Source organism: Gallinula chloropus, assembly GCF_964237585.1.
Source record: "Gallinula chloropus genome assembly, chromosome: 4".
Lineage (NCBI taxonomy): Eukaryota > Metazoa > Chordata > Aves > Gruiformes > Rallidae > Gallinula > Gallinula chloropus.
This window is the reverse complement of record NC_140088.1, coordinates 65158754-65185821: the sequence shown is the minus strand read 5'-3', so window position 1 is coordinate 65185821 and position 27068 is coordinate 65158754. Positions and strand designations below refer to the sequence as shown.

Below are 27068 nucleotides of genomic sequence, written 5' to 3'. Positions count from 1 at the left end.
AACTGCTCTGTAACAGTATTTACAAGTTACAAAAGGTGCCAGGTCATTTCCTTCCTTGTAAATCATAATTAACAAATTAAAAAGAACCCTACCAGGGCAGCTACACCTTAAGGGAAGACTGACAACATCTCTTCCCATCTTGCTGCCTAGGAAGGTGAAGAAAAAGGGACATAAGCCACCACCTCCAGCATGATACCACCTGACAGGTACAGAACTTAAGGAGAATGAACTCCTTAACAGGCATAATCATCGCTGTTCTGCTAAAGTTAATGGACCTACACTAATTTACACTGACTGATAAGAGAGCTCACATCATGGAAAATGAGAGGAAGATCATTTCTTTCCCATACTTTGCCACTAACTTTATTGTCACAACAATACAGAATGCTAATTCAACCGGTGTGTAGGGAGTGCAAGGGCTTACCGTGTCTGAGAACCACAGCAGGTTGGACTCTGGGTAGTAAGTGAACATGCCATAGATGGGATTGAGGAGTTCTTTTAACAACAGGAGGAAAAATTCCTTTGTTACTCCTCCAGCATCAACAGCTTCCTCACCATCAAAGATGACCTGTAGGAAAAGTAGGTCAGTAACAGGGATGCAGAGCTGAGACTGAGCAAATCAAACATTTTCCTAATTGGAAGCTACATGAAGCAATTTGTCTAACAGACAAATTCAAACCCACTGCAACCCATCAGCCTGTTTCAGTTCTCTGCTTGCAGGGAGGGAGAGAGAACAGGGGGAGGCAAATCAGGTATTTTTAAAATGTTTAAGCCAAATCATAAGTAACCACCTCTCCTCCCAGCAACAGAAGCAGCAACATGACAGCAGCTGCTGAATTTTGTAGCGACCTCTCAGAGATAAAACATGTCCAGTTGCAAGTGGCTTGTTCCTGCAGAAGAGCCAAACAGAGGCTGCACATTACCATAGAAACGTTTCTTCTCCTGCCCTTTGTATAGCAGACACGCCAGGAAAAAAAGTGCAACCCCCCTGCTTGCTCACTGCCAAAACACTCCAGGAGTCAGAGAGGACAAAGACTCAAGCCCTGCACTGACTAGATCAAGTGTCCCTGTGCATCATACCTATGGAGAAGCCACTGCACACAGGTGAAGTGGTTAACATGAAAGGCTGAAGGCTGCAGAAACACCAGCTGGATGAGAGGGTGCTGCACGTGTGGGGAAAACTTACTTTAAGAGGCTTTTTCAAATCAATGTCTGAATGGATGCTCAACTCCCTTAAAGCATCACCAACTAAGTTGCTCCTGCGGACATGCAGTACCAGGAAAGGGCTTCTGGCCAGCAGAGGCTCCAGGGTGAGAAGCATGAAGACATTCTGCAAATTTGCACCATTTATTGCAACCTGTAAATAAGAGACGGGCGAAAAAACAGCTGCTGCTCAGCTCCTTTCATCCTACGTAAGGAAAACAGTTAACAACTCTGTGCTCAGTGCTCCTATCTTCCTCACTCTTCTAGTTTGGTTTCCCCAGGGTACAAGGATTATGTGTGACCTGCCTCCTCCCCATTTCCCACACCAGCGCCTTTTGAGTCCACTGATCCATTCACCAAGTTCAAACAACAGTGACATCAAATTCCTGAACACTTTTTGACATTAGGCAAGTGGGGGAGGGGGGTGGGGAGGTGGGAAGAGACTTTATCCATGCTCTTACCAAGCCTAGAAACTTGGTGTGAGCAGGACTCTGGTAAGAGTCAGGGGCTCCATGAGGGAAAGCACACCATGCATGAAGCCTGCTTGCAACCACACTTCACAAGCCACCAGGAAATCCATCTCACACATCCATCCAGGCTCATCTACATGGATTTTCTAGCATGAGGTAAGTCACAAAGACCACCCAAAGTTTTGACCACACACAGTGTACTGATTCTCATGCACTGTCCATAGTAAGCACCAAATTCACACCTGTAAATTCAGTTTAGAAGTCAGCTTGACCCTGACACAGAAATCCACTGGAAATCAAGCTTCCTTCATTAGAGCACACACAGATGTACTGGTTACTTTGGCCTCTAAAGTGGTTGACTTCATAAAGACCCATCTCTCAGGGCACCAAAACCTTTACCAGCCTGCTGTCCTGCCAAGGTAAGGTAGATACCCTTGCACTGCTTGTCAATTGGGCAGCTGGAAATACACAGAAGAGGGTGGCAAAATGAAAGCAGGAGAAGGTGACTCCAGCTTCTGAGTGCAGGCTGAGCCTCTTCTGCCTTCCTGCAGGCTACATGCTAAAGCAGTGGTAAAGAAGCTAAGAGATGGAACCAGCACCATGGCCACAAGTAACTGGACAGTTTTCCACTCTGAAGGAACCTGACCACCAAGGGCCTCAGCAAACTCATTCCACAGAGGATGGGAATAGGCCTAGACACCAGCTGCACCGGATCAGGGACCAGTGCCCAATATTCTGTCCCTCTTGGGAGATACCTGCATGAGCAATGCCTTGCCTGGGGGGTTTAAACTGGCACAGAGGTCAGCTGTCCTTGTCACCGCCTGGCTTGGCTGCCACCTACAGGGTAAAGGTGCTGGAGCTGAACACTTGCTGTGAACATGCTCCTGGAGACACATGGGTCTGTGCTCCTCTCTGCAAATGGGTGGGTGAGCTGCTGACAGCCATGAACAGTATCAGGAGCTGGTCTTCAACCCTCACTTCTGACAGCCGCTCCTCCTGCACCAGGCAGGAACTGGAAAAAAGTGCCCACTCACCTGAAAGCCTGCCTACTTTTCCAGTCTACAGCTCCTCCAATAGACACCTCACCTTACTTATTTCTGGACTATCATAAATGCACAAGCACTTCTTCCCTATGGAGTTTAGATTTCCACCACACGCACACCCAGCAGCTCTGATGATGCCAAACATTTTGAAGCAAAAGACACCAAGCACTGTCCCTGCAATACCCAGGACAAAGAGGTTCTCCAGCTATTCTGCTGTCTTGTATGATAGAAACAACAAGGTGCTGTACCCACTAACTCCCAGTGAACTCCTTTCCTTGCAGACACCAATGGAAAAAGCAGAGTAAAGAATGGGGCAGGAAAACTGGGAGAGAGTGATTACCTGCATCTGTAGTTCTGCATCTGTCTGTAACATCTTGGTCTTAGCCTGAGCATCGAAGATGAAAGGATAAGAACAGAGTGTCACAGCATCCTGCAAAAAAAAAGGCAGGCAGATTGCTTCTTATTTACAGCTTCCACAGCACTTCTTGAAAGAAGAGTTATGAAAAATACGTTCCTTACCTGCATGATGGACGGTCTTACTTTCTGTGAAGGAGGAAAAAGAGAAAGATGAAAATCTTTTTCCTTTGGGTTTTGTGACTTGTATTTTTTTAGGCAGACACAAAGAGAATTTCCTCTCCTCTGTGACCAACAACACAGTTTTCACTCAGAAAGAAAAGCACGGGCACTTCCTCCTCAAGAAGATGCACAAGTCTAATTCAAAGCTTGCACGGAAAGCGTTACTAAGGAGAGTAACTGGCACAGAAGCCTGTGCTAGCCCATCGTAAGTGAAACTTACTCTTAGGAAGAAAAGTACCCCAAGGCACAGACCATATGGAAAAAAAAAAGGAAAGACCACAAGGCCACAACATGACAATATAAGACCACTCCTGTAAGGCAAATTACTTCTCTTATTAGCCACACCAATACAGTTCTGACTATTTTTAACTATTACTCTTTCATAAATTTGAGTCAACTCTTGCTCTGCTCACTAAAAGTAAGCAGACAGCAGCAGTTTTTAAATGATGGGAAGTGAGGGACAGGGCAGGCAGCACACACAACATTTAGGAAGCCCATAAAAACACACAAGAATTCTTGCTACAGTTAGGTTTTACTCTTGCAGCATCCCATACATGTTTGTTGTGTGTTTTCTCACACTTGGGATTCCTTTCCTTGCTATAATTAAATAACCTCACAGGGTTCCTACTACACAACGTATTCCAGCCCTCAGTTTAGTTATCTCCTTTCTTACAGATGGGAAAGTGAGGCATAAAAGAGGTGAAGGTCTTACCCAATAGCACCCAGCAGGTTACTGGAAGAGCCAGGAATAGAACCCACATCTCTTGAGTCTTGGTTCAGTCCCCTAGCCAGAACACCACACTGCCTCCTCTTACAGAGCAGCATTTTAAGATCACTGGCTACATTATTCACAATACCTGCCTGAACAGCAGAAGTAAAGGGTAAAAATTATAATTTTAGAATACAGGATTTGGCTCCTGAGGTCTTGATTACATTAAAAAGATCCACTGACTGAATTAATCCCCTTGTGCAAGGGCCAAACGAGAGTCACATGAATAATCACAGAGGTTGGTGCAAGGATTAGGTAAACATTGTTTAGCTCCAGCTCTTGTGACAGACTTATTTTAAGTCAACTCTGTCACGCCACCAAGTACCCAAATCCAAGAGGCTTCATATACAGGTGCTCCTATACTGAATACACAACACTTGCATTAAGGATATTAAAAATACAGATCTCTACAGCCAAAGAGACAAACATGGACAACTCTCTCATGACTAATACATAAAACCTCTTACCATTCCAGCCTGATGTAAGAACCACATGAGATAATCCTCCTGAATGTCCACCAAACTGGAAATCTCAGGGATGTAAAACTTATCGTATTCTACGTGTTTAACCTTCTGATTTACCTAGTGAAGAAAACAGATGTTGCTTTAAAATATGGACATATTTAGCATTTTTCTTAAAACATGCAGGTTTGCTTTCATAAAACCAATTACAGCAGCTTGCAACAACAGGCCCAGAAATTCTTGTAAAAACCCATGGTCCCCTCCTTATATTTCAGCACGAACCATGAAGAATCAAGATAAACTTCTGACTTACTTCAGTTCCCCCTACTCTTCACCCAGACTAACTAGCACCAACACAGGGGGAGCAAAGAGCATCATGAGACAGGTACTTGTGATGCCACAGTGCACACAGTCTGGCAGTTCAGCAGCATTCCCTATGGTAAATTTTTTCCTAGTGTTTGAGACAGGACTAAAAATCTTCAAGTACCTTGAATTCAGAAAAAACACTAACATCTTCCACATGTGGTGTCTTGGACAATGACACAGCTCACAAATCACGACCACTCTGCTCCTGTTACTTGGCAATGGGCAGACAAGACTGAATTACCTTTAGACAAGACGTGCTCTGGCTTTCCTCTTACCTTGTGGAGTTTCTCCAGAAGTCTGAGAGCAGCTGTGATGTAGCTACTGAACAGGACTGGGATCAACAGTGTCTTTCTTCCACTGAGCAGGTAAACCACTGCAGCTTTATAGAGGTCCACTAGCCTGAGGAAATATCTTGGGCACACTTGAGACCACCAGTTTTCTGGAAAGCAGAGGAACGTCAAGATAAAGCCTGAATTAAAGGCCAGAGTAACCCCTAAATAGGGGAACACACCTAAAGATCCTTTCAAACAACTTCCCTGTTCCTCTCCTAACTGTAGTAACAGGAAAGTGAGCAAAGAGCCAGCTAGATGCCAGAAAGTTACACACTCTTCCCTTTCCACTCTCAAACAACCACCCCAGTCATCACCCAGCCCCAACCCCTGATCAGTGTGAGTGCCTGAATTCAAGGGGTTTCAACCCGGAATTCAAGATACAGTTTCAAGTATTTTATATTCAAGTATATTGTTGATCTTGTGGGCAAACTGTTTTCTCTTGTAAGGGACAAGACAGCAGTTACCTGGGCAATTCTCTGTGGCACCACACACTTTTCTATCCGGTGTCAGAGCACCTGGCACATCTGCACTAAAGGTCTGAACCCCCCATCTTTCTTGCTGAGGACGGCTCACCCTCACCTCTCCTCTGAAGGGACCCTGACTATCAGCTGCTTTGCTAGAACCAATCCACCTCCAAAGCAGAAGCTGGAGCCCTGGACACTGATTTATCCTCTCAAGCATCAGCACAAGAGATTCTGGCAGGCAAAAGTGTGAGAATCCTTTACATTTCTGTATGTTAACACACACAGTGGACTATGTACTGAGAGCAGAGGAGGAAACTTGGTTCCAAAGCCTCTTTGATTAAAAAATAAATAGATCACTAAACTTTGAAATAAATTTAGCTGCAGCAATGCTCCTGGAGGTCTGTAAGCATTACATAGCATTTTACACAAAAATGTGAGATTTAGTCTGAGATAACCTTAGGAAAAAGAGCACAGTGATGGCTTAGCAAACATGAGTTACAATCATTAAGCAGCCTATGTTCTGCTTATCTTAAAATATGCTCACAGGAAATAATATTAGCAGAAATTAGAAGATTCAGAAGTGGAAGAATACTTGGGGCGTTCAGCTTGGTCTTGGACCAGCCAATAGGTTTCTCCTGCACCTTATATGGGACAAAGTAACTTTATATTTGTTCTTTTATTTACCTCATACAGAAAGTATGTTCTAATGTGACCAATATCTGATTAAATTTAAGAGAATAAGATCATTTAATCTTCAGGATATACAAAAATCTGTGTTTGGAGACATACAAATTTATCTGGAACTGGGTCTCTGAACGTAGGTAACTAGATAAGGTAAATTAGATTAACCTCCCTATAAAGTGTTCTTTGAAACAGTATTTTAATTTCTAAATTAAAACAATTCTTAACCTGACTTTTGCTTCTCATTTCTTATCCACACCACCATAAATTTCATGTTATGTATTATAACTAACTTCCCATATCTTACTTGGATGGCTCGTTCTTCATTTCCTCATAGTTCATGTTTAAAATTCAAATGTTATATTTATCATTCTTTTACATGGGAACATAGGTTTTGGGGGGAGGATTCCTTGAGCCCTTTTGATTCCCAGGTGCTTTTTAGATGCCACTGCCTTATAGCAACACTCTATCACAAATAGTATCACAAATTATTATTGCAGTTGTCATAACAGAATAGAAAAATTAAACCAACATAAAAAACCCCACCATGACTCAAAAACCTAAAGGCAACATTTTCTGTCCCAGCTGGATACTGAGAGCAACATGCATCTGCAATGCCAGCCTCTTACCAAGAACTTTGCTGGGGTTGGTGTCCAGGCGAAGAATAGCCATTGCCAGGGGAAGCGTTAATGTGATGTAATACTTGGAGTCTTGGAAGGGGGGGAATTCAGGGAGAATCAGATAGATCCTCATCGCCTCGACGTCTGGTGGTGAGCTGGACAGCTGAGGAATCAAAAAACTTTCAAAGCTCTTCAGTATCTAGAGGAAAACAAGACAGAAGAAAGCAGCTTATCCTGGGTGACAGAGCACCTACAATGTAGATGATGTGTAAGAACTGATGAAATGGAGCAGGTTTTGACCATGATCTCTTAAAAATACTTTATAGAAAAGGACTAAATTCCCATCTTTCCAAATTGCATGAATGTTTGGATAGGTTTTTCCAGGGCTGGCTAAAGGTTAGTTAACCCCTTGTTAAGGTCACGCTCCTGCTTTAAAAGTCAAACCCAGAAGGAAAAGGAGGGGGGAAAAAAAACCTACATAAATTACAGTTAAAAATTGTCATGGGGAACATATGTGATTTTATCCCACAGCTCTGCACTTATGAAAGAAATCCTCTGAGTAAGAATAAAAGATACAACCATAAAGTACTCAACTCCTGACTAGCAAGAAATGAGCACATAGTCATTATTTACAATTGTAAGATACACAGAATTAATTTCTGCAGCCATTTCAAGTATCAAATGCTATGAGATAAAACTTTAAAAAAACCCAAGTTTTAGAGACAGTCTAAGAAGGTGAAAATCAGCCCAGGTCAATGGAGAAGTATCCATAAATACCATGAAAGATCTGTCCTGCAGATTTGCAGTAAAGCCCTTCCCCAACAAAAGCTGCTGTCACTTGCAAGTTGCAGAGGGACAAAGCCTTTATTTCCCCTCTGAGTACCCAAAACCTCAGAAGTGCAATACCTGGTCTAGGAGAATGGAGTGCTGAGAGTTCATCAGCTTCTCAAACAGCACTCTGGTAGAGTTCAGATCAATCCCTGGGATCTTCGGACTGGTTTTAAAATGTTCATCAATTCTTTAAAAAAATCCCAGACAGACAAGCTTAAGTTTCAGGAAGAGACACCATTACCTGTGTATTGGCTTGGTCTGGGAGCAAGCAGCAGAGAAATGACTTCTAAGGAATTAAACAGACTAGAAACAAAGCAGAAGCTGCAATCTTCTAGCTAAAGACAAGATGGGCAAATCTCCATTCTGAACTCCTCCAGGCCTTGGCTAGGGTTGTGATTGCAGACAAACACTTTATAGAAGTCCTTGATTTCCCCAGGACTCCTGTACTGACCTAAGAGCCTGCCTAGACAGGCCTGACTGCTTAAAAACCCCCTCTGCTCTGCTCTCGTGAGACCCCACCTGCAGTACTGCATCCAGCTCTGGGGCCCCCGGTACAAGACATGGAGCTGTTGGCCAGCATCCAGAGAAGAGCCACAAAGATGATCAGAGGGCTGGAGCACCTCTCCTATGGAGACAGGCTAAGAGAGTTGGGCTTGTTCAGCCTGGAGAAGAGAAGGCTCTGGGGAGAACTTACTGCAGCCTTACAGTACCTAAAAGAGGCCTACGAGAAAGCTGGAGGGACTTGTGATAGGACAAGGGGTAATGGCTCTAAGTTGAAGGACGTGAGTTTTAGGTGAAATATTAGGAAACAATTCTTCTCTATGAGGGTGGTGAGGCGCTGGCACAGGCTGCCCAGAGAAGCTGTGGCTGTCCCCTCCCTGGCAGTGTTCAAGGCCAGGCTGGATGAGGCTTTGGGCAACCTGGGCTAGTGGAGGGTGGTTGGAACTAGGTGATCTTTGATGTCCCTTCCAACCCAAACCCTTCTACAAAAATATCTATCTATCTATCTATCTATCTATCTATCTATCTATCTATCTATCTACCTACCTACCTACCTACCTATCATATGTATCAGAATTCTCTGTGTTGTCTTCATATACACTGCTTCTATAGCAAAGTCTATTTGGTCACAGCCTGTAAGGGAAGGAGGATGCACAAGACGACACTGACTGCTATACAAGGGAACATCAGCTGAGGGTTTTCAACAGAAAGCGGGGAAAGGTATTCAGTGTAGCTCTTTGGCAACTCCACCCTCAAATTTTCTAAAACCAAACCACAACCACAATCAAAACACAGCACAGCGGTGAACAGTCATCACGTGGCCTTCAGGTGCAGCAAACATGCACTGACCTTTCTGCTGTGCTTTAAAGGCCATAATTTACTTAGGCTATCCATGTAAGAGGGATAATCAAAGAAAGCCTGTGGAGGACAACAGCCTAACAGCCAGATCCAGCAACACTAACTGTCCAGGCCAGCAGAGAAGTTACCTAGCTCAGCATCTAAAGCTCTCAGCACCACTGTCTGCAGTAAAGCTGCACATAAAACCTTACAAGTTGCTTGTAGAAAGGGTGGTCGCGACAATTGTATTGGCCTCAAGGATTTCCCACGTCTGCCTCTATTCACCTGAGACTCTGCTGGACTATGCACTCCAAAGGAAAAGCAGCTATTAAAGATGGGACACGTTTGTCAGTTTGCTGGTGTGGCTGTAGAGTTATGAGAAGCTAAGCACAGCCTGCTGTAGTGGAATGGCTATTTCCACAACAGCACAGGCACCAGGCTGGAAACAGCTCCTCAGAGCCAGGCTGCAGTACAGAGTGCTTCAGGCCTCCACGCGCAGATGTAGCGCTGGAGCATGCCCAGTCACACTGCTGTAGAAAAGCTGCTTTTCCGTTTCACCCTGTGTACCACGATGCACTGCAAACAGGCCTACAAGGAATTAGGATACTGGAGGCACGTCTATCAAGTGCACCGTGACATGGGGCTTCAGATATAAAGGAACGTGGTTAAATACAGCCTCGCTTCAGTGTATGGTGGATGGCTTCCATTTTTGGGATTCATTTGGTCAAGTTTCTCTGACACCATAATGGCCAAGACCTCGTTACAGTGGAAGGAGAGCTGTACTGGGGTGACAAAGTCAAACTACACTCATTTCCACATTCAAAGGAGATGTGGGATTATTTACTGACTCAAGAACTCGGATATCTCAGGTGTTATAAACCATCATGACAACTCTCCTGATGTAGTAACACACTGTCTTGTCAGAACACTAAAGGAGAAAACACTGGACAAGCAGAAAAATGCAAGAATAATGAGTAAACTGTTTTCTTTTCCAAGTTGCTCCTGGAAAATATTAATCAAAGATTACTCAGAGTAACTAAGCTTTTCTTCACCTTGTTACAGGTCATTTACTCATCACGTCACCATAAAAAAAAATCTCCTCCTCCTCATCCTATGCTGTTACCTCCCCAATATTTACAGACACAGCCAACACAATCCTTCCCAACCCTCTGACTCAGCCCTGCATATTACATCCTCATCACCATGTATTGCTGGTTCCACCCATTTGAAATTCCTGCCTCTGTAAGCAGGAGCACAAAACTTTCCACAATAGATGCCACCTAAAAGGAAAGTGCTTCCATGCTGCCTCAGATGCATTTTTCACGAGCAGCCTGTGTTAAAGTATATGTCCACACACACCAGCTGGGTAGGAGTCTATTCAGATACCTGGCATCACTCGTTGTCCATAATGTCATATTCCTATCCCTCTCTTTTAAAGATGCTGCTGTTCATCTCACAAAGAAAAATAATGGTTGTGACAACTCCAAGGAATCTGTGCCATTCACAGTACACTCACCGGGCACTTTCTTAGACCATTTGCCTTCCTTACCCAGCTCTGACCACCCACCTCTTTAGCGGACACTCTCTGCCCCCGTCTCCTGTCTGATCAGGAAAATCAAATCCCACTGCAGCAGTGAGTGAAGTAAAGGGATTCCAGTCTGCCTCAAGGGAAAGCCACACTTCTGTAACTTTGCCACTTACTTCTTCTCCAGGAAGCTTCCATTCCAGCAGGCAGCTGAGGACAGTATCTGAACAACATTACTGTTTGCAGCAGGAAGACAAAAGAAAACAGAGATAGAGGTTATAAACAGATATCCCGGCAAAACTCTTCAGTTTTCTTCCCTTCCTTCTATGGGAAACAATGTCAGGATCACCCCTTCAGAGGCGTGGAAGGGAAGTGGTTCACTCAGGATCATGTAACATCCTTCATTGAAAGGAGGGGAGTTAGCAGTGTCTCCTTTCCACCTGTTCTGCCCTTCCCACGGCCAGCACACAGGGGAGGGAATTTAATCAGTCTGTTCACAAGTTCCTGATGCTTTTCATGAAACACTAAGCACACATTGAAGGACAATTTTAAAATCCATTTCCCACCCACCATTTGCAGGTAGCCTCAAATTCCTCTGGTTTTGCTCAGATGCTCTAACCTGGCAGCCTTGTGACTGGCAACTGTTCTCCCCTTGGAAACGACCATGAACCACACTTGAAAAGGCTGCTAAATTTCAAGTGAAAGCATGGCACGGAAGCCAACAAAATTGTTTAAATAAAACTTTCAACAAAAAGGCTTGTCCAGTGCCACAATACCTACTTGACAGAATTAGAACTGTTCTTTTCTAAAAGCTTTTGCCTCCAGACATCTATAGTTTCATCATTTATTAAACAGGTGTAACGTGTTTCATTTATGGTCCGGAAATCATCAGCAGGCAAGGAATTCTGTGAGAAGATACAGATTTCAGCAAAGACAAGGCTTGTAAAACAATTCCTTCTTATTTATAATCTCTGTTTTCTATGTATAATTGATAGTTTACTTAGTGTCATCTCTGAACAGATTTGGTTAGGAAGCTGTGCCATTACTAAGAAGTCCTAAAGGAAAGGCATGGAAAAACCAAGTTGAATATCAAATAGATTTTTTAAGAGAGGGGGGAAAAAAATCCTTGCATTATATATTTCTTATATATAGATATTATATATCTATGATATATATATGTAACTACAGGCTTAGTAAATTTGCTTCTAGACCTATTTCCATGCCTCAAAAGCGTATGCCAAACATTTCTTGAAAGAAACAAGAAACAAGGAGAAAAACCAATTCAGCATTCAGCCCTTCCATCCAGCATATCTTGACAAAACCCCAGTGTATGTGGTCCATGGCCCTACACTCTAACGATGCAGAGCCTGGTGTCTCGGTAGGAAAGCAGCCCCTTGTTTCTGATCTGCAAAGGAGATTGGGCTCTCCTCCCTGATAATCAAACTGAAATCAGTGTCATCCCAATGGTCCTATGATGTGCCTCTCAATGAAGGCAACCTTCTACCAGTCCTAAAAAATGGCAAATCCCTGTAACAACTGTCATCGTTGGTAAGGTTTGCAAGGCAGAAGGTTTGCAAGGCAGAAGGTTTGCAAGGCAGAATGGACCCCAAAGCAACACTTCATTTTAGGAAATATTACCAAAACAACAAAAAAAGAGATTCATTTTGAAGGCTAGGACAGGGGAGCAGACTTGAGAAGATACTTCACTTGTTTTACCTCATATTTGGAGCAAAGCACAAATGTTTGGTCTCCTCCAGTGAAAATATGTTTAACAATGTGGTATTTACAGGCATCTGTTGAAGAAAGAGATGGGGTTAGAGGCTGATGAATGCAAGCTCCTACTGTGCCTTTTGCCCCGCATTTGCACCACCAATGTCTTGGGCTTTACACAACAAGGAACACCTCGGTTCACTGATGGACAGGCTGACATCAGTTGGAACTCAATCACTTTCTTGAGAAGTAGCCAGGGCCTGGCAGGAGGGAAAAAATGTAATTTTTTAACTGTAATGGGGGGTTTAAAGAGAAACCAAAACCCTCAGAATGAGCATTAGCAGAGTTTTGGGAAAGCTGAAGGCTGCCAAATGTTGCCCTCTGCCATGAAAAGAGAAAGTAATGTAAACAAGAGGTCACTCAGTAATTTCCATAGTGCATTTGGGACAGGAGCATGGGTTTCTTTTGCTCTTTCAAGAACTTTCACAGAACAATGTAAAGATGTCTTTAGCCAGCCATGGGCAAAATGAAATTACTTACATCCATCTGCAGCTCCAAACCACACACAGTACGTACCAGGTTTCCCTGAGAGTTGCCCATTGTGAGCTGCCCAGTGACCCTTGACAGGAGAGGGACACTTAACATTGCAAGTGTGCCCCGTTCCCAGCTGGCCTCTCGTTCCACAGCCAAATGCATAGATCATTCCTGAAGAAGGCACAAAGGCTAAAGTGTGATGTCTGTAACAGAGACAGGTACAAAGTTTGAGCCTTGTTTAACAATTAAAAGAACAAAAAAACCCTTCAAATACAGCCTAAAACTTACTTTCCCTTCCCCTCAGCCAGAAGCTGGTGCAAAGAGGCATCCTTACACTGGCACCAATGCTCAGCTTTTGCCACCTGATGGCACTAGTTTATGGGATGGAGCTCTTTAGCTGGAAGTGACCAAGAGCAGCATGCTCCAGCTTACAGCTGGTATCAGGCTCACTGACAGGAATTAGCTTAGTCATTTGCTAAGCCTGTACTTATCAAAAGGCAACAACACAGCACCAGCATTACTGACTCTCTTTTCATGGCTGGAAACCAGTGACCATGAAATGGGCCGCTGCCCAAACATCTTGCTGAATTACTAAGATGGAAAGATCTTCTTTTACCAGGTTACAGCACAGGAAACCCAAATTAAAAAACAACCTCCTTTGGAGGGCCTCAAAATTCTCACTGGAAGTAAAATTTAAATTAATTTCGACATACGTAGGATGCAGAAGCAAGAATATTCCCCCCCTATTTACAACACTCAGTGTCAGCATTAACCTCCACCAAAGAAAATTTCTGACTGCACACAGGACTCACCTGCCACAAGCAATCTGGGATACTTCACTGCCCATTAGTTCAAGAACTCTTCGGGGGTTCACTTCATCATTCATGGAGTCGTGTCCTAGTTGCCCACAGGAACCTGCACCGAATGTGAACACCCCTCCACTCTGTTGGCAAATCAAACAGCACATTCTTCATTTAGGGACCCATAACACAGCAGCATCTCTCTGACTCTAGTTTCAGTACGAGCCCAAGCTTAGGCAGAGATTGCTGGGGATTTTAAAAAGATTCAAAAGAGAAACTTGGGTTCTGCTAATGCAGCTTCCACGCAGCTACCTTGCCACCCATCAGAGAGTAACAGAACTATTTTTAGGTATGTCTACACCAGACAAGCTTCCCCTCACCATCATCACCAGATGACCCTGAAATCCCAGCAGGTTTAAACATGGCCATCTCTGCCAGCTGCTGATCAAAAAAAAAACCCCACCTGTGGTCTTTTTCTTTGAACAAGAGCTTCTACAGAACTCATCTTACACAACAGTGTTTTTTTCCCCCAGGATTCCCAAAGACAGCTGTTTGATTCGTTTTACAGTGGAGAACTTTGAGGCACCAAAAATGAAGTAACACCTAGGAAGTTGCAGAAGCAGGGCAAATTCTAGCCCTGTCCTCTATCCACTAAACTACACACCATCTGGAAACAGCAGATTTGGAACTGAAAACCTCTTGTGAATGCTATGTGTGACTGGTAATGTTTCATTTAAACACCCATTCATTTTGACTTGTGTTTTATTCCCGATGCACAATGTCACTCTCTCTTTATTTTCCAAATAAACAATATTATGTATGTTTTATCAGCTTTTTTCTCAAAGCTAATTTTTTGAGTGAGTAACCTGAGTTTTACTATTCATTGTCACAGATTACTAACATATCCATCTTCAAACACAGCAATGGATCACATTGGTGATGATTTTACTGGGTTTGGATGGAATGTGGTAAGACCATCTGTTCTTTCTACCATTACCCAGGCAACTAATGTGAAGCCACCAGGCAGTGAGACAGCAGCCAGGGTTCCCAGGTTAGCATCTTTACCTTTGTCAGAACTGCGGTGTGCTCCTCTCCACAGCTGATGTAAACAACCTTCTGAGACCGCAACAGCTTCACATGGCAAGGGGATTCTCGGTCTGCATGGAAGACAAAGAAAATAAAGGAGCTGTTTCATGAACACAAACCTAAATGTCTCAGAAACCACCAGCAGCCTGATTTTCACACGTGGTCTACGTGCACCATGGAAGTGTCAGCAGCTGCAAGGGGAAAAAAACACATCCTTGAGTACTTTGCTGCTTTCCCTCTCCAATTCTTAAAAGATTTGTCCTCCCTCAAGGAAAATAGTTCGGAGCAAGAATGCAAATACTGAGAACTGTGCATAAGCTCAACACATGGTTTGGGAGGTATGATGAGTGCCGCCTAGCTACACCCACCTTCAGCCTCAGCTCCATTCCAGGCTCCTTGCTGACGACTGCCAACATTTGTTTCCAAAACCTGGCTTGGACCTTTTCCATACAGAACAATCCTGACACGTGGGAGACACCAGCACAACACACATGACAATCTGAATCCCCAGGTGTACTTAAATGCCTGGCCTCCCTCCTGTTGTCATCCTTTAAGAAGATCCTCCTACTTGCAAAGGCTAATCTCTGCCAACCATTACATGATGCTTTTCTCCTTCACTCTGACACTCTAATCATTAAGAGTGGGTCTTCTGAGGATGAATACAGTAAGCAAGGTTACATGTTTTACTGATGTAAAAATAAAATAAATGCTAAGCATTTCAAGGAGCAGTAGGCACCCCAAAAGGGTTAGATACTAAGGGGAGCAGCTGCTTACCTCATACCAACAAAACATCAAGTTCCTACCTACGGAAGTTGTCCGTTTTTTAAGACTCTCGCCCAAGGATTTGACAGGTGCTTTATTCTGGGTAGCAAAAGGAAAATGTTCACATTTTCACACGTTTAGAAATGAGGGCAGGTTTTTAATTTACTTTGTTCTGTATTTTAGCACTCTGATCTTTATTTTGACAGGGATGACACTTCTTATCTCAACAGCATAACTGTGTAAGTAACAGCACTGCAGAATATTCATGTCTGTAGACTTCGCTGCTCGTGTTCACGAAGCAGAATTCACGCCGTCTCACCATGATTCACTTACCACAAATGTCACACATTTACTACTGCTCCACAGGCTGGGGTTTAGCAGAGCATGACTCCTGACCAACACAGCCCCACAAGCAGATGCCCCTTATATGCTCATTTAAGACTAGCCCCATGGCAAAGCAAGCTCCTCATACATAAACTGCAGCTTCGCTGAAATGAGAAGCATTTCTCTGCCACCCTACATGGACAGAACCTGGCTGCTCTTACACACAATCAGCTCTATCTTACATGAATTACAAGAGATCAGACCTGGTGCATTTTTGAGAGAACACAAGAAATGCAACAAGTCCTACAGTTATGTTGTATATTCCTAAAAATGTAAAGCAAGGTGAAATGATGCATATAAGACCTGAGTATCCTTTGCTAAACAACAGGCTGGTTTTGAGTCATCGCTTTAAATACATGTTTCAGCTGGTAGGGTGGGTTGTCAAAGTGCTTCATTCCACTATAGGTACACAAAATGTGAGGTAATGCTCTTCTCTTGCTACTACATTGTGCAACATAGCATTTACAAATATATATACCTCATAGACTCACCCATGCCAAATGATTTATCCGTGCATGGTAGATATCACTTCCACTCAGTAACTTGCCTAGGTATTACTGTTACTCAGCAACTATGCAGAAAACTATGAAGAGGATGATTTAAAGCTTGCTTGCTTTTGCAAAAAAAAAAAAAAATTAAAAATGTGTTAACAACAAGCAGGGGAGATTCGGGCTTTCCTTGCTAGTGATAATGTCATACCCACTCCAGCCTCATTCATAAACCTACCTCCACATCTGTTGATGGCTAGCTAGCCTTGACTGGACAGAGTCAAGTGGAATGAACTGACACTGCCCTGTGTGTCTGGAAAACTGTGCAACCAATAAACTAGACTGCATTTTACAGTCCTGAGATACTCTGTATTGCCATCCTTGTGTACCATACAGTTGCTCACCAGTGAAAAACACGTTGGCAAACAAGGGGATGGGTTCAGCCTGCTATTCTGCAGAGAGAGCCTTTGCTCCACATCAATTTCAAACAAAATATGGACTGAGGATTTTTGAGAAGAAGAAAATGAGCCCTGCTTTTGATGCATGTTGCCACTCACGTTTGAAAGACCTTTCTTTTTGACCTTCCTCACTTCCACTAACATCTACCAGAGGAAAAAAGTATTTCTGTTGCTACTAAGTACGAAATGCCTCTCAAGTTCACCAGAGACTGTTCCTCTGCCCTCTCCTCCCAAGAAGAGTTGATGACGGTTACGTATCCGCTCAGTAAGAACATACTGTCAATGCAAACAGAGGCACTAGGTCACAAAAATCGATCCTTCTTTCACCTAGGAGCATAATTTTAATACCTCGTTCATCACTTAGTCCCAACTGTCCTGAGCTGTTCTTCCCCCAGCCAAACACAGCTCCTGAGAGAGACAGGGCAAAGCTGTGGGCTCCGCCTGCAGCGACCTGAGCCAAAGGGATCCCATCCAGAGACTTGACACGCTGTGGACTGGCTTGGGAGGGACATTCTTTACCCAAGCCCAGCTGACCATAGCTGTTCTGCCCCCATGTGAAGAACTGGCCATCTGAAACAAGGAAACAGAGAGAATGTCAAGTAAGAGCTGGTCAACAGAAAAACAAGTTTGTCAAAATGAACAAGAGTCCTGGGAACTTCGCTCCCACCCAAGCCTCATGATGGAAAAATAAAGCACAACACTCTTTGCCAAAATAAAAGCACGGTCTGAAGCCACCGAGTAAATACACCGAGTTGCAACTAAGTGCAAAATGTAATCTCAGACTGCTGTAACTTAAAAAGTATAAAGAAAAATGGTCCATGATGCATACAGAAGAATAATAGCCAAAGATAGTTTCAACACAAAGCAATTAATTACACAGAGTTTCTACATCAAGAGGGAAAGACACCATTCACCAGTGAGGCAGCGTGTGGCTGCATGTAACGTTTCGTTTCCTGACAGTATTGGCAAAGCTCTTCTTCAATATTCATGGTACCCGATCCATTTTACAGCCTCTCATTTGGCCTGAAAGCAGCTGGGAAGGGGTGTCCTTGGTTTATTACGCAGAATACACAATCTTGGAAACTGTGCAAAATAATAGCACAAAGCTTGGTAATAAAAAATGAATTTTACAGTACCTGCTGCCAAAGCCAGGCAATGCCAATTTCCACAGGAAACCTGCAGTATTGTCTGTTGGTTCAATTTCTTTATCAACCTAAAGAAGACAAAAGTGGTTTTAGAATAAGTGTCCACAAATACAGTATCACCTGAGATTGAAATCACCATTTCCATTCAAATATTTGTTCTACACATACACATAACTTATGGCTTTCAGACTGAGAAACAGTCTTGAATGTGATGCAGATCCATACGTAATAGATGCAAATCTGTGGAGACCTTTAGACACTTGAGTACTAACTCCAAATACTTTTACTGCAATAACACTGATTCCAGCCATCTGGAAGTGATGAAAATAACTGATTCTTGGTGTCATTCTTGCTATTTTTTTCAGGTATTGAGATTTTTCATACTGTTAGGGCCTCTAGTAGTTCCTATGAGTTACAGCACCAAAACCTCTTCAGTATGGAGAACAGTATGTCAAAGGTTCAAGTTCTTTCACAAAAATGCTATTTTTAAAATGACGCTGACATGTGAGCCTGTCTCTCTCATATGGGATCCACCTGCAAGTTAAGGACTGTCTTCCCACAGAGCCCCTCAGCTCAAACATTGATGTTTTGTGACTGAAACTCTCTTTACTTAAATACTGTTTCAACAATGACAGCTGCCCTAGTCAGATCTCCCAAACTTCTGCAGTGGCAGACCAAGTAAGAGACAAACTGTATGTGTTACTGACATAGCATGATACAACACCATTAAGTACAAAGAGACCAGTTATCTTTATTATGGTGATGAGCTGAGACCTACTGTCTGTGAACTGCTTTGGATGGAGGAGTCTACCACTGGCCACTGCCATTATCTATGTGTCCTTAACGCTATCAGTGCTCTGCCACACATTAAGTGATGCTCAATAACTAAGCAAATGAAGAAAAAATTGAGCACTATCCCAAGTTTCTGAGCAATGCTTGCTCTTCAGAACTGCAGTAGGCTGGCTTAGTAGCTTTGCTGCTAACGGGCAACACTGCTAAGGAATTTCAGAGCTGAGGTGCTGGTTCATGCAGCCTTTTCCCATTCTTGAATGTATCTGCTATTTCAGACGACTTCCTATGGACTGAAATGGCGATGGCTATCACACATGGAACTTCTATTTTTGGGTCCCCCTTCATGCACCTCCTTGTTTTGTACAAAACATGACAGCATTTTCATTAAGGAAGCCAAGCACAATCAGATTTTCTTTTTCATGCCCCAAGCACCCTCGAACAGAAGGCCTGTCCTGTGCAAACCTCTTGAGGACAGGTCTGAATCCCAGGGGGCTCAGGGAGCACCAGTGCAGTATGGAAAAGGAGGAGCCATCACCCTTATGTGACAAGTGCCCGATTACTGCCCCTCTAAGAGAGAGAGACACTGCTCCCACTGACTCCAGGCAGGAAGGCAAACAACCCTTGGCACATCACCTCCAAGGAGCTGCCTTAAGGAAACCTGAACCTGTTAAAAATTTACCTTGGCACCGTCACCGCGTCTTCTATAGTGGTGAGGCCCAACTGTCCATCGCTGCCGGCGCCCCAGGAGAAGAGCTGGCCCTGGTCGCTGAGAGCCACGCTGTGAGACTCTCCGCAGGCCACGTGCACGATGTGCTGCCCGGCCAGGGCTCCGATTTGCTCTGAGGGAAACAGAAAACCTCTCCAGTCACAGGAGTCATCTCACAGCGACATGCAGACATCAGGTCTAGACAGATCTGTATGTAAAACCATTCAGATGGGTGCACTGATCCCCAATTTAGTTTCAAAAAATACTTCCTACAGGGGGAGACCACCAGGTCTTACGGAAAACACGTAGCTGCTGAGCTCTTCTGAAAGACTGGTCTGCAAATCATAGGAGAAAGGCAGGTACATGCCCCCAGGCACAATGACAGTGTACACACTGCCTCACAGATACAGGGAAACCTTTCAGGTTATTTAGGATCAACCAGACTTCACAGATTTGAGGTTTTCTGAATTTTGATGTGGGGATCACCCAATACCAAGTTGGCAGATCCTGTAAAACATATTTGACCTTCCAGAGCTCTTACATCCAATGAAGACAATTCATCCACAAAGCTAATCAATGCATCTGCCACTTGCTTTATTACTCGATGTATGAAAACATATGTGTTACAACAGCCCCTGTGCGAAGCTTGAAAAGGGTTGAACCTATTACTACCACTGTCAGACACACTCGTAAGTCCCAGATAAAGGAAGCAAAGCAGGAAGGCCTTAGGGAGCAATAAAAGAGGAAAAACCCCAAAACACTCAGCCCACAACTCCCCACAAGCCTGTAAGAAGCAGAGTTGGTTTCACTTTTTCTTCCCTGAATAAATACAAATGTTTGGGGTGAATGAAGAAAGATTATTTCACCCAGTAAGCTTCAAGGCAGCGGCCAGTTTTATTGATGTCAAACTTGCCTGCAACATGAGAGGGAAGGGTAGTTACATGTCATTCTATGAAAATAACAACTCCATATTAAGGACACCCAGAAATCATAAACATGCTGAGCACCAAAACGTGCATATCAGTGACCCTAAGTATCTTTCATTTAAAAGGAAGGCACCCCTTCAAAGGATTGCCTTCTAGGTCTAGGACTCAGAAAATGAGAAGGAGAAGAATCCCTAATGGATGTTATGGAATAGAAAGGTGACAATTATTTAAATATGCATTCTAACAGAGGAAAATACTACCTGAACACGTGCTCTCTCACTTGAAATAATGAATGGCAATGGAGGCACAGTTTATGAGTAGTAAGCAGAGAAACTTATAGGAGGGCTTGAGGACTGGGACTGCCTGCCTACCATCCAGCCATCCTTTAGCCCTGCCATCTAGTAACATCCTTTGCCCTGCAGCTCTTTCCAGCAGGACTAATTTCTCCCAGTCCCACTGCCAACCCTGTACAAAGACACAAACAGGTTTTGAGGGCAGTAACTCGATTTACATGTGCAGTTTCCATACTTGGGCCCATAAAAACCCAACTGTAGCACTGCCTCATGCCCTGGTTTATGTTCATTTGCATATATAATTGAGGAAGCCTATTTTTATCTGTAAGCTCTGAACAACCAGCAGCTGTAGGGGTTGGTCAAGTTCAATCACAAACAACAGACAACATAACTCAACAGCACATGTGGCTATGGTCTCTTCCTCTCAGTCAGCCAGCAAGACAAAGAAAACACTCACTGCACCAAAGTACAACCAAGCATGTTTCTGTACTGGGAACTGAAGGTCCAGAACAAAAGCTTGTGCCGGAGAGGATCTCACCATCATAAGAAGCGAGTAATGAAGCCATCCTCCTCTCCACAGGAAATCCCTTAATCCCTTTGATTCATGAACCCATCACTTTGCTATAAGCTTGCTGGCCAGTGTGCACTGTGCCTGGCTGCCATTCAGGGTGACAGAGCTCTTAAAACTGATCACAAACTCACCAGCCTGCCCTCCTTCTACAGCTGGTCCCTGCATACTGCCAAACACCCCAGGGGAAACACAAGTCCGGCCAAACAAGAAACAGGGACAATATGGGAGGCTAAGCCATCCCTAATGGAGACTGTGTTTTGCTGCCTGCAGGAACAACCCAGCTAACCTCTTCCCCAGGAGAGCAGCATTTGCCACACTAAGCATTTGTGTCTCTCTTGCTGTGAAAGGCCCAGCGCGAGCTGCCCATGAGCCACTGCAGCACCTTGGGGAGGGGATAGAAGCTTCCAGTGACCAAAAGATCAGCATCAGGAGCTGGAGGAGGCAGGACTCTGACCTCAGCAGTACTGCAACTGCAGAAAGAGTGCCCTGAGGTATCAGGGGCTGTGGCAAGAGCTAGAGAGACATCCAACAGTTTTAGAAATCTGGAGCGGTTGCTTCAGTCCCTACAGACTATCTTAGGTTCCGTTTGGCAACACAAACCTGACCTTGCTCTGTGTGCCATCCCAAGGGACTAATAAATACCAACTTGTTTTGAAAGGCTGCCCTGTGCCACTGAAAGCCTTCAGTGCCTGCAGCACTCACAGCAGCAGAGTACAGCCCCACCTGGACTTCCCAGATGACCACAGACAGAAAAAACATGTCCACCTTGGAGCTGAAGATCTTTGCCTTTAGAAATTCATTCATGTGGCCCACCTCACCACGGTACATTCCTAAGACCCTGTCAGTCACAGTTTGTCTGCAAAGTCATGGAGAAATGTAAAAACAGTTTATGCTTTACATGAGAAAACAGACAGCTTTCTCCTGGGGACAGATCAAAAAGGGTCCCAGTTCACTGTCAGGCTTGTGAAGCCACCAAATGCCCCTGCTAACATGGGGAGTATTATTAAAAACATCCCTCAACTACTTCCTTGTTGACCTCCCATCCTTTCCTCACACCAAAATATGAGGTGGTTTAGTGGTTGGTATACATTTATTTTAGTTTCCGTCACACCACCATTGTACTTTCCTCAGAAAAGATGCATCACTGCACTGAGATGAAGGGTTCAAAGGTGAAGTTTATTCTTAGCACTGTGTCTTTGGTAGCCAATGAATAAAACCAGTCACATTGAGCTTAATAGGCACAATTGCATACAAAGGTAAGTAGAACAAAACCCTAAAAGTAACAGGGAGGAGCTAAAGGAGTTATGCAATGCAGTGTTTCAAAATGTCATAAAACTTAAAAAAAAAAAAAAAAAAAAGCCAAGTTCCAAGAAGTACACACTGACTCAACATTTTCTTTCCTAAGTGGTGAGCTGTTTCAAAACAGCACCAATGCTCGGAAGTCATTTACCAGTTCTTTGTATCTGGTGGAGTTCCAAGTTTCACTTTTCTGTCCACTTGAACTCACAGATATCAACATAAACAGACATATCAACCTTTGACTTCTTTTTGTCTTAACCTCATTAGATATCTTCATAAAATACATGTTGGAACAAAGAATGAGGTCCAGGCTTTCAGGACGGCCCTTCTCTTAAGGGTGACAGGCCTGATTCCCAGGACTGCTCTCAAGTTTTCTTGTTTGTCTGTGGTTTGCAAGGACACCCCACTAAAGTTGAGGACAGGTGCTGTATGTTTCTGAAATTCAGCTTTCTGATGGTCACCACATTTAGCTTGAAGGTTTGGAAATAGTCAAGCATGTAAACACCTAAAAAGCCCACCCTCAGTCCATAGCTTCGCTATTCATAGAAACAGGGCTTATACTTTGTCCCCCAACAGTGTTGGAAACCTATACAAGATGTTCAGTATCTACAACTTCTGGAAACACAGGCAGTGAATGATTAATTAGCTTTACTAAAAAGTTAATCAGATATTTGTTGCACCCTTCCTGTGTATAGCTTCCAGCTGCTTGCAAGACAGGCTTCTGCTAGAGAACATGGAAACCTTCAGATGTCCTGCGTACCACAATGTACACAAACAGCATCAGATGGCTCCAGCTGTCTGAAAATGATGTAGAGAAATTATCAGCCCTGAGGTTACACCTTCAGCAGCAAAAGCTGGCTGCCTTTGCTGGTGAGAAGCTGTGGCTTGGAAGAATTTCAAGAGATTTAAGTCTCCTTGGACATGTGGCCAAAACTCCTAATTTGCCTTCCCAACCTGAAAGTAAGTAACTCAGAGCCTTTGCTCATCTTCTTGGTTGTCACTGTCTACTAGGAAAGGGCTCACAGACTCTCTAAGATAGATATGTGTCTTACTAGTTTGCCCAGAGAAGAAAGAGACAGTGGTGGAAACACGGGGCAGGGAGAAACAACTGGTGGCAAGAAATTCCTCTGGGTTAAATGCTAGCTGCTGGCAAGCCTGAGGGCAGACAAGCCAGCTCCTGCGCACTGCCGTGCTTGTTAATATAGGCCACCGCTGTACCAAGACTGCCTGAGCGTTGTGCAACCAAGATCTAAAGATCAGAAGTGTGAGATACAGCATCTGAGTGCGTAACACAGCTGAATATTCCATCAGATGCCAGGAGCAACCTAAAATTCACACGTATGGACATTTCTGTTCTACAAGTACTGAAATGCCTTCATTCTTACAGGAAAGGAGTGGAGTTATCTCTTTTTAGAAATTAATTACACTAACACATTGGACTATCTAAAAAGGTGACACTAACAGCATTAGCACTTACAGAAGCCTGAGCCACCAGCCAAAACCACCATGAAAAACCTGCTCCTGCCTTCAACGGGTGCTACAAGAGAATGAGAAAAACGCTATGGCCCAATCGTATCAGTCACCAGTGTTTCATTAAACCACTGTACACAAAGCAAGTAAAAACCAGTGGATCCCCAAACTCCCTGACACGACTTTCACGTATTAAGTAGGAAACTTCAGCTGACTGCTGATTCCCATCTTCACTGGCACATCCCAGAGACGTTTCTGCACACAAACATCCTGGCTGCATTTCTAGGCTGTGATGAACACAGCACAATTGCTCATCATCCACTGACCCAGCAAGTTCCCAAAACACAGCACCCGCTGGCCAACTTCCCCAATTATATACTGAGCATGATGTCATATGGCATGAACTTTCACACTGGCCATGTGTGACTGACTGTTAAAGGGTGAGACTCCTTGGCTCTCCAGTTGACAATCAGCTTGTGGCTGGCAATTGGGGAGTCTCAGTATGACACTGCCACTGCTGCACTGCTGAGGGATCTGCAACACTGTTCTTCGACCCTGAGCAATGCCACAGCAAGAGGGTCCTCCGAGAGACTGGGCAAAGCAGTCAGCTGTTGAATTTCCTCTGTCTTCAAGGCAGCTGTGCCAAAAATCCCACCAGTCCCCTTTTGGGTCCTTGAAATATCCTCTCCTGAGGGTATATGCCAGCAATACACAGAGCCTCGGGCCAGTCACAATGGGGTGCTTATGCCACTCATTCCACAAGACTCATTTCAGCCTCCAGTAGAGTCAGCCTGTTGGGATACCCCTGTCACTCCACAAATACAAACATGTTTTCCCACTTGATGGCATTAGGGTACATTGTGCACCAGTACCCCTGAGAGCCTTGTACTCCTGGGGTCTGATGTGCCAAGCCATCAGAGCCACACAGTCCAATAAACCTGGTTGAACCCTTCCTCCACCTGGCTGGAAGCAGGGCTCCTCCAGTCCTGGTCATGGCATTCATTATTAATTTATTGTGAATATAAATCGGAAGTCCCTCTATTTTAAGATCGAAAGTCAGACCAGCTCTCCTAGTCTGTTTCTGATTCCTGCTCCCACTAGAAGCTGGAGCAGTTTTCCTGGAAGAATCCCCTTTTGCAGTTGTTTTGCCTTGCAGCTCATGGACTTAATCCTCTAGGGTCAGACAGATTTTCCATCATGCTGCCTCATGTTGTCTCATGCAGGTAAAGCCACAGGGTGGCCCATGGTGTGTGTCCCTTAGATATATCCTCTCTCTCAAGCAGAGAAACACTTATTTCTAGTAGCTGAGATACAGGTCCATACAGGTGAAAAGTAGGACATATCCTCTTCAAGTTGCCTGCATTATTTTATCCTCCCTTCCCTGTCACTTTGTCAATGAACCCTTTCCTATACAGGGATGCTTAGCTTCCCTACCTTCTAGCTACAGGCCACCAACCCTGTTATCCCAGCATCAGAGAAGCCAGTAGACGATGTCCTCACCTGGAAACATCTGAAATCTGTCTTGCAGCTCACTCGGGAATAGGGTGATTGGCTCTGGTTCTAGCTCTTCCTGCTCCTGTTCTCATGATGACCCTACATCATTGCCATCCTCCTTTATTAAACAAGCTGACCTCCATGTCTATTTCTTCCTGTGTATAGGGGCAACTGATACCAGCATGGGAGATCTGGGGGGGGGATTTAGCTGCAGTGTCTGTTGTTGGGGTTAGAGCAGCCACAGTACTTGCTGGTTTGTTTCTCCTTTCTTCTCCTTGAGGGTGCTGCACAATATCTAGCTGTGTTTGGGAGATACTGGCCAGGGCCCAGTGCAGTAAGTTGTGCCTCCTCTCACCTGAGAAAAAAAAAAAATTAAAATCTATCACTTCATCAGGGTCCTGTAACTGCTTGAGGGTGAAGGTCCAAACCATTGGAGGTAAAAAGTTCTCTAGAGATGTCCCACCTGGCACCCTCAATTATCCAGCCTCAGGGAAGATCTCTGGATGATAATCTCAAACAGTTGTTCAACCCTAAACAGGACTTGAGACACGTTCAGAAGACACAGCAATAAGAGCTTGCTGGTTTGAACATCCCAAGAGCTACTGTAACTGGCCTGGAGGAGAAAGGGAAGGTGGAAGTGTCCCCCTCTTGTCTGCTCCATAGGTTGGGTCTCTAAGGAGAAGAGGTATAGAGTACAATTATTAACAATTCCCACAGATTGGCTCCTGAAGCACAGAGATGACAACAGTGCCAAGTACAAATGCCAGATCAGTCTCACAAACAGCGATTTTACCATGACCCAGCGTTACCCAGGACAACAAAAGAGTAACCTTGATCCACCTCGCAGAGACAGCAATGAGCACTGCAGGGAACAACAGTGCCCCACTTGCTGTAACACAAACCTGAGAACAAGTAACCCAACGTTGGGACTGGTCAGAGCTGTCACTATCTCAAACCCTTTGTGCCCCACATTGGGCACTGTGGGTGTTTAATCCTGCAGGCAGCTAAAACAACCACACATCCACTCCCTCACTCCAGAGGATTGGACAAGGTAAAACTCATGGGTTGAGATAAAAACAGTTTAATGGGCCAGAAAATGAAATAATAATGATAAAAAAAAATACAAAAGTGATGCACAGCACAACTGCATACCACCTGCTGACCAATGCCCAGTTTATATACTAAACCTGACATCCTATGATATGGAATATCCCTTTGACCAGCTTGGTTCAGCCATCCTGGGCGTGTTCCCTCCTAGCTTCTATTGTATCCCTGCTTCCTTGCTGGCAGGCCAGTATGAGAGCTTGACTGCTTAGCAATAACTAAAACATCAGTGTGTCATCAACATTATCCTCACCCCAAATCCAAAATACAGCACTAGACCAGCTTAGAGGAAGAAAGTTAACTCTAATCCAGTTGAAATCAAGACAATTAAGTAGGACACTTCATCAGACTGCCAGTTTCCCCAGTG

At 44.1% G+C, this 27068-nt stretch overlaps 1 protein-coding gene across 3 annotated transcripts in view; it reads right to left on the bottom strand.

Moving 5' to 3' along the window:
* Nucleotides 1–27068, bottom strand: part of HERC3 (HECT and RLD domain containing E3 ubiquitin protein ligase 3) — a gene marked incomplete at its 5' end in the record, with an annotated part of 47617 nt that overhangs the window by 9260 nt on the left and 11289 nt on the right. The window contains 17 exons of one of the 3 annotated variants that reach the window (XM_084262919.1): nucleotides 425–568; nucleotides 1187–1357; nucleotides 3057–3146; nucleotides 3236–3259; nucleotides 4529–4642; nucleotides 5164–5327; nucleotides 6995–7184; nucleotides 7892–8003; nucleotides 10856–10915; nucleotides 11460–11584; nucleotides 12396–12472; nucleotides 12966–13126; nucleotides 13736–13866; nucleotides 14789–14880; nucleotides 17250–17471; nucleotides 18038–18114; nucleotides 19518–19677. In XM_084262919.1, coding sequence (XP_084119045.1) covers nucleotides 425–568; nucleotides 1187–1357; nucleotides 3057–3146; nucleotides 3236–3259; nucleotides 4529–4642; nucleotides 5164–5327; nucleotides 6995–7184; nucleotides 7892–8003; nucleotides 10856–10915; nucleotides 11460–11584; nucleotides 12396–12472; nucleotides 12966–13126; nucleotides 13736–13866; nucleotides 14789–14880; nucleotides 17250–17471; nucleotides 18038–18114; nucleotides 19518–19677 — 2114 coding nt within the window. Of the gene's footprint in view, nucleotides 1–424; nucleotides 569–1186; nucleotides 1358–3056; nucleotides 3176–3235; nucleotides 3260–4521; nucleotides 4643–5163; nucleotides 5328–6994; nucleotides 7185–7891; nucleotides 8004–10855; nucleotides 10916–11459; nucleotides 11585–12395; nucleotides 12473–12965; nucleotides 13127–13735; nucleotides 13867–14788; nucleotides 14881–17249; nucleotides 17472–18037; nucleotides 18115–19517; nucleotides 19678–27068 lie in introns of all 3 variants that reach the window. The other 2 variants (XM_084262920.1, XM_084262921.1) reach the window with 2 other exon arrangements.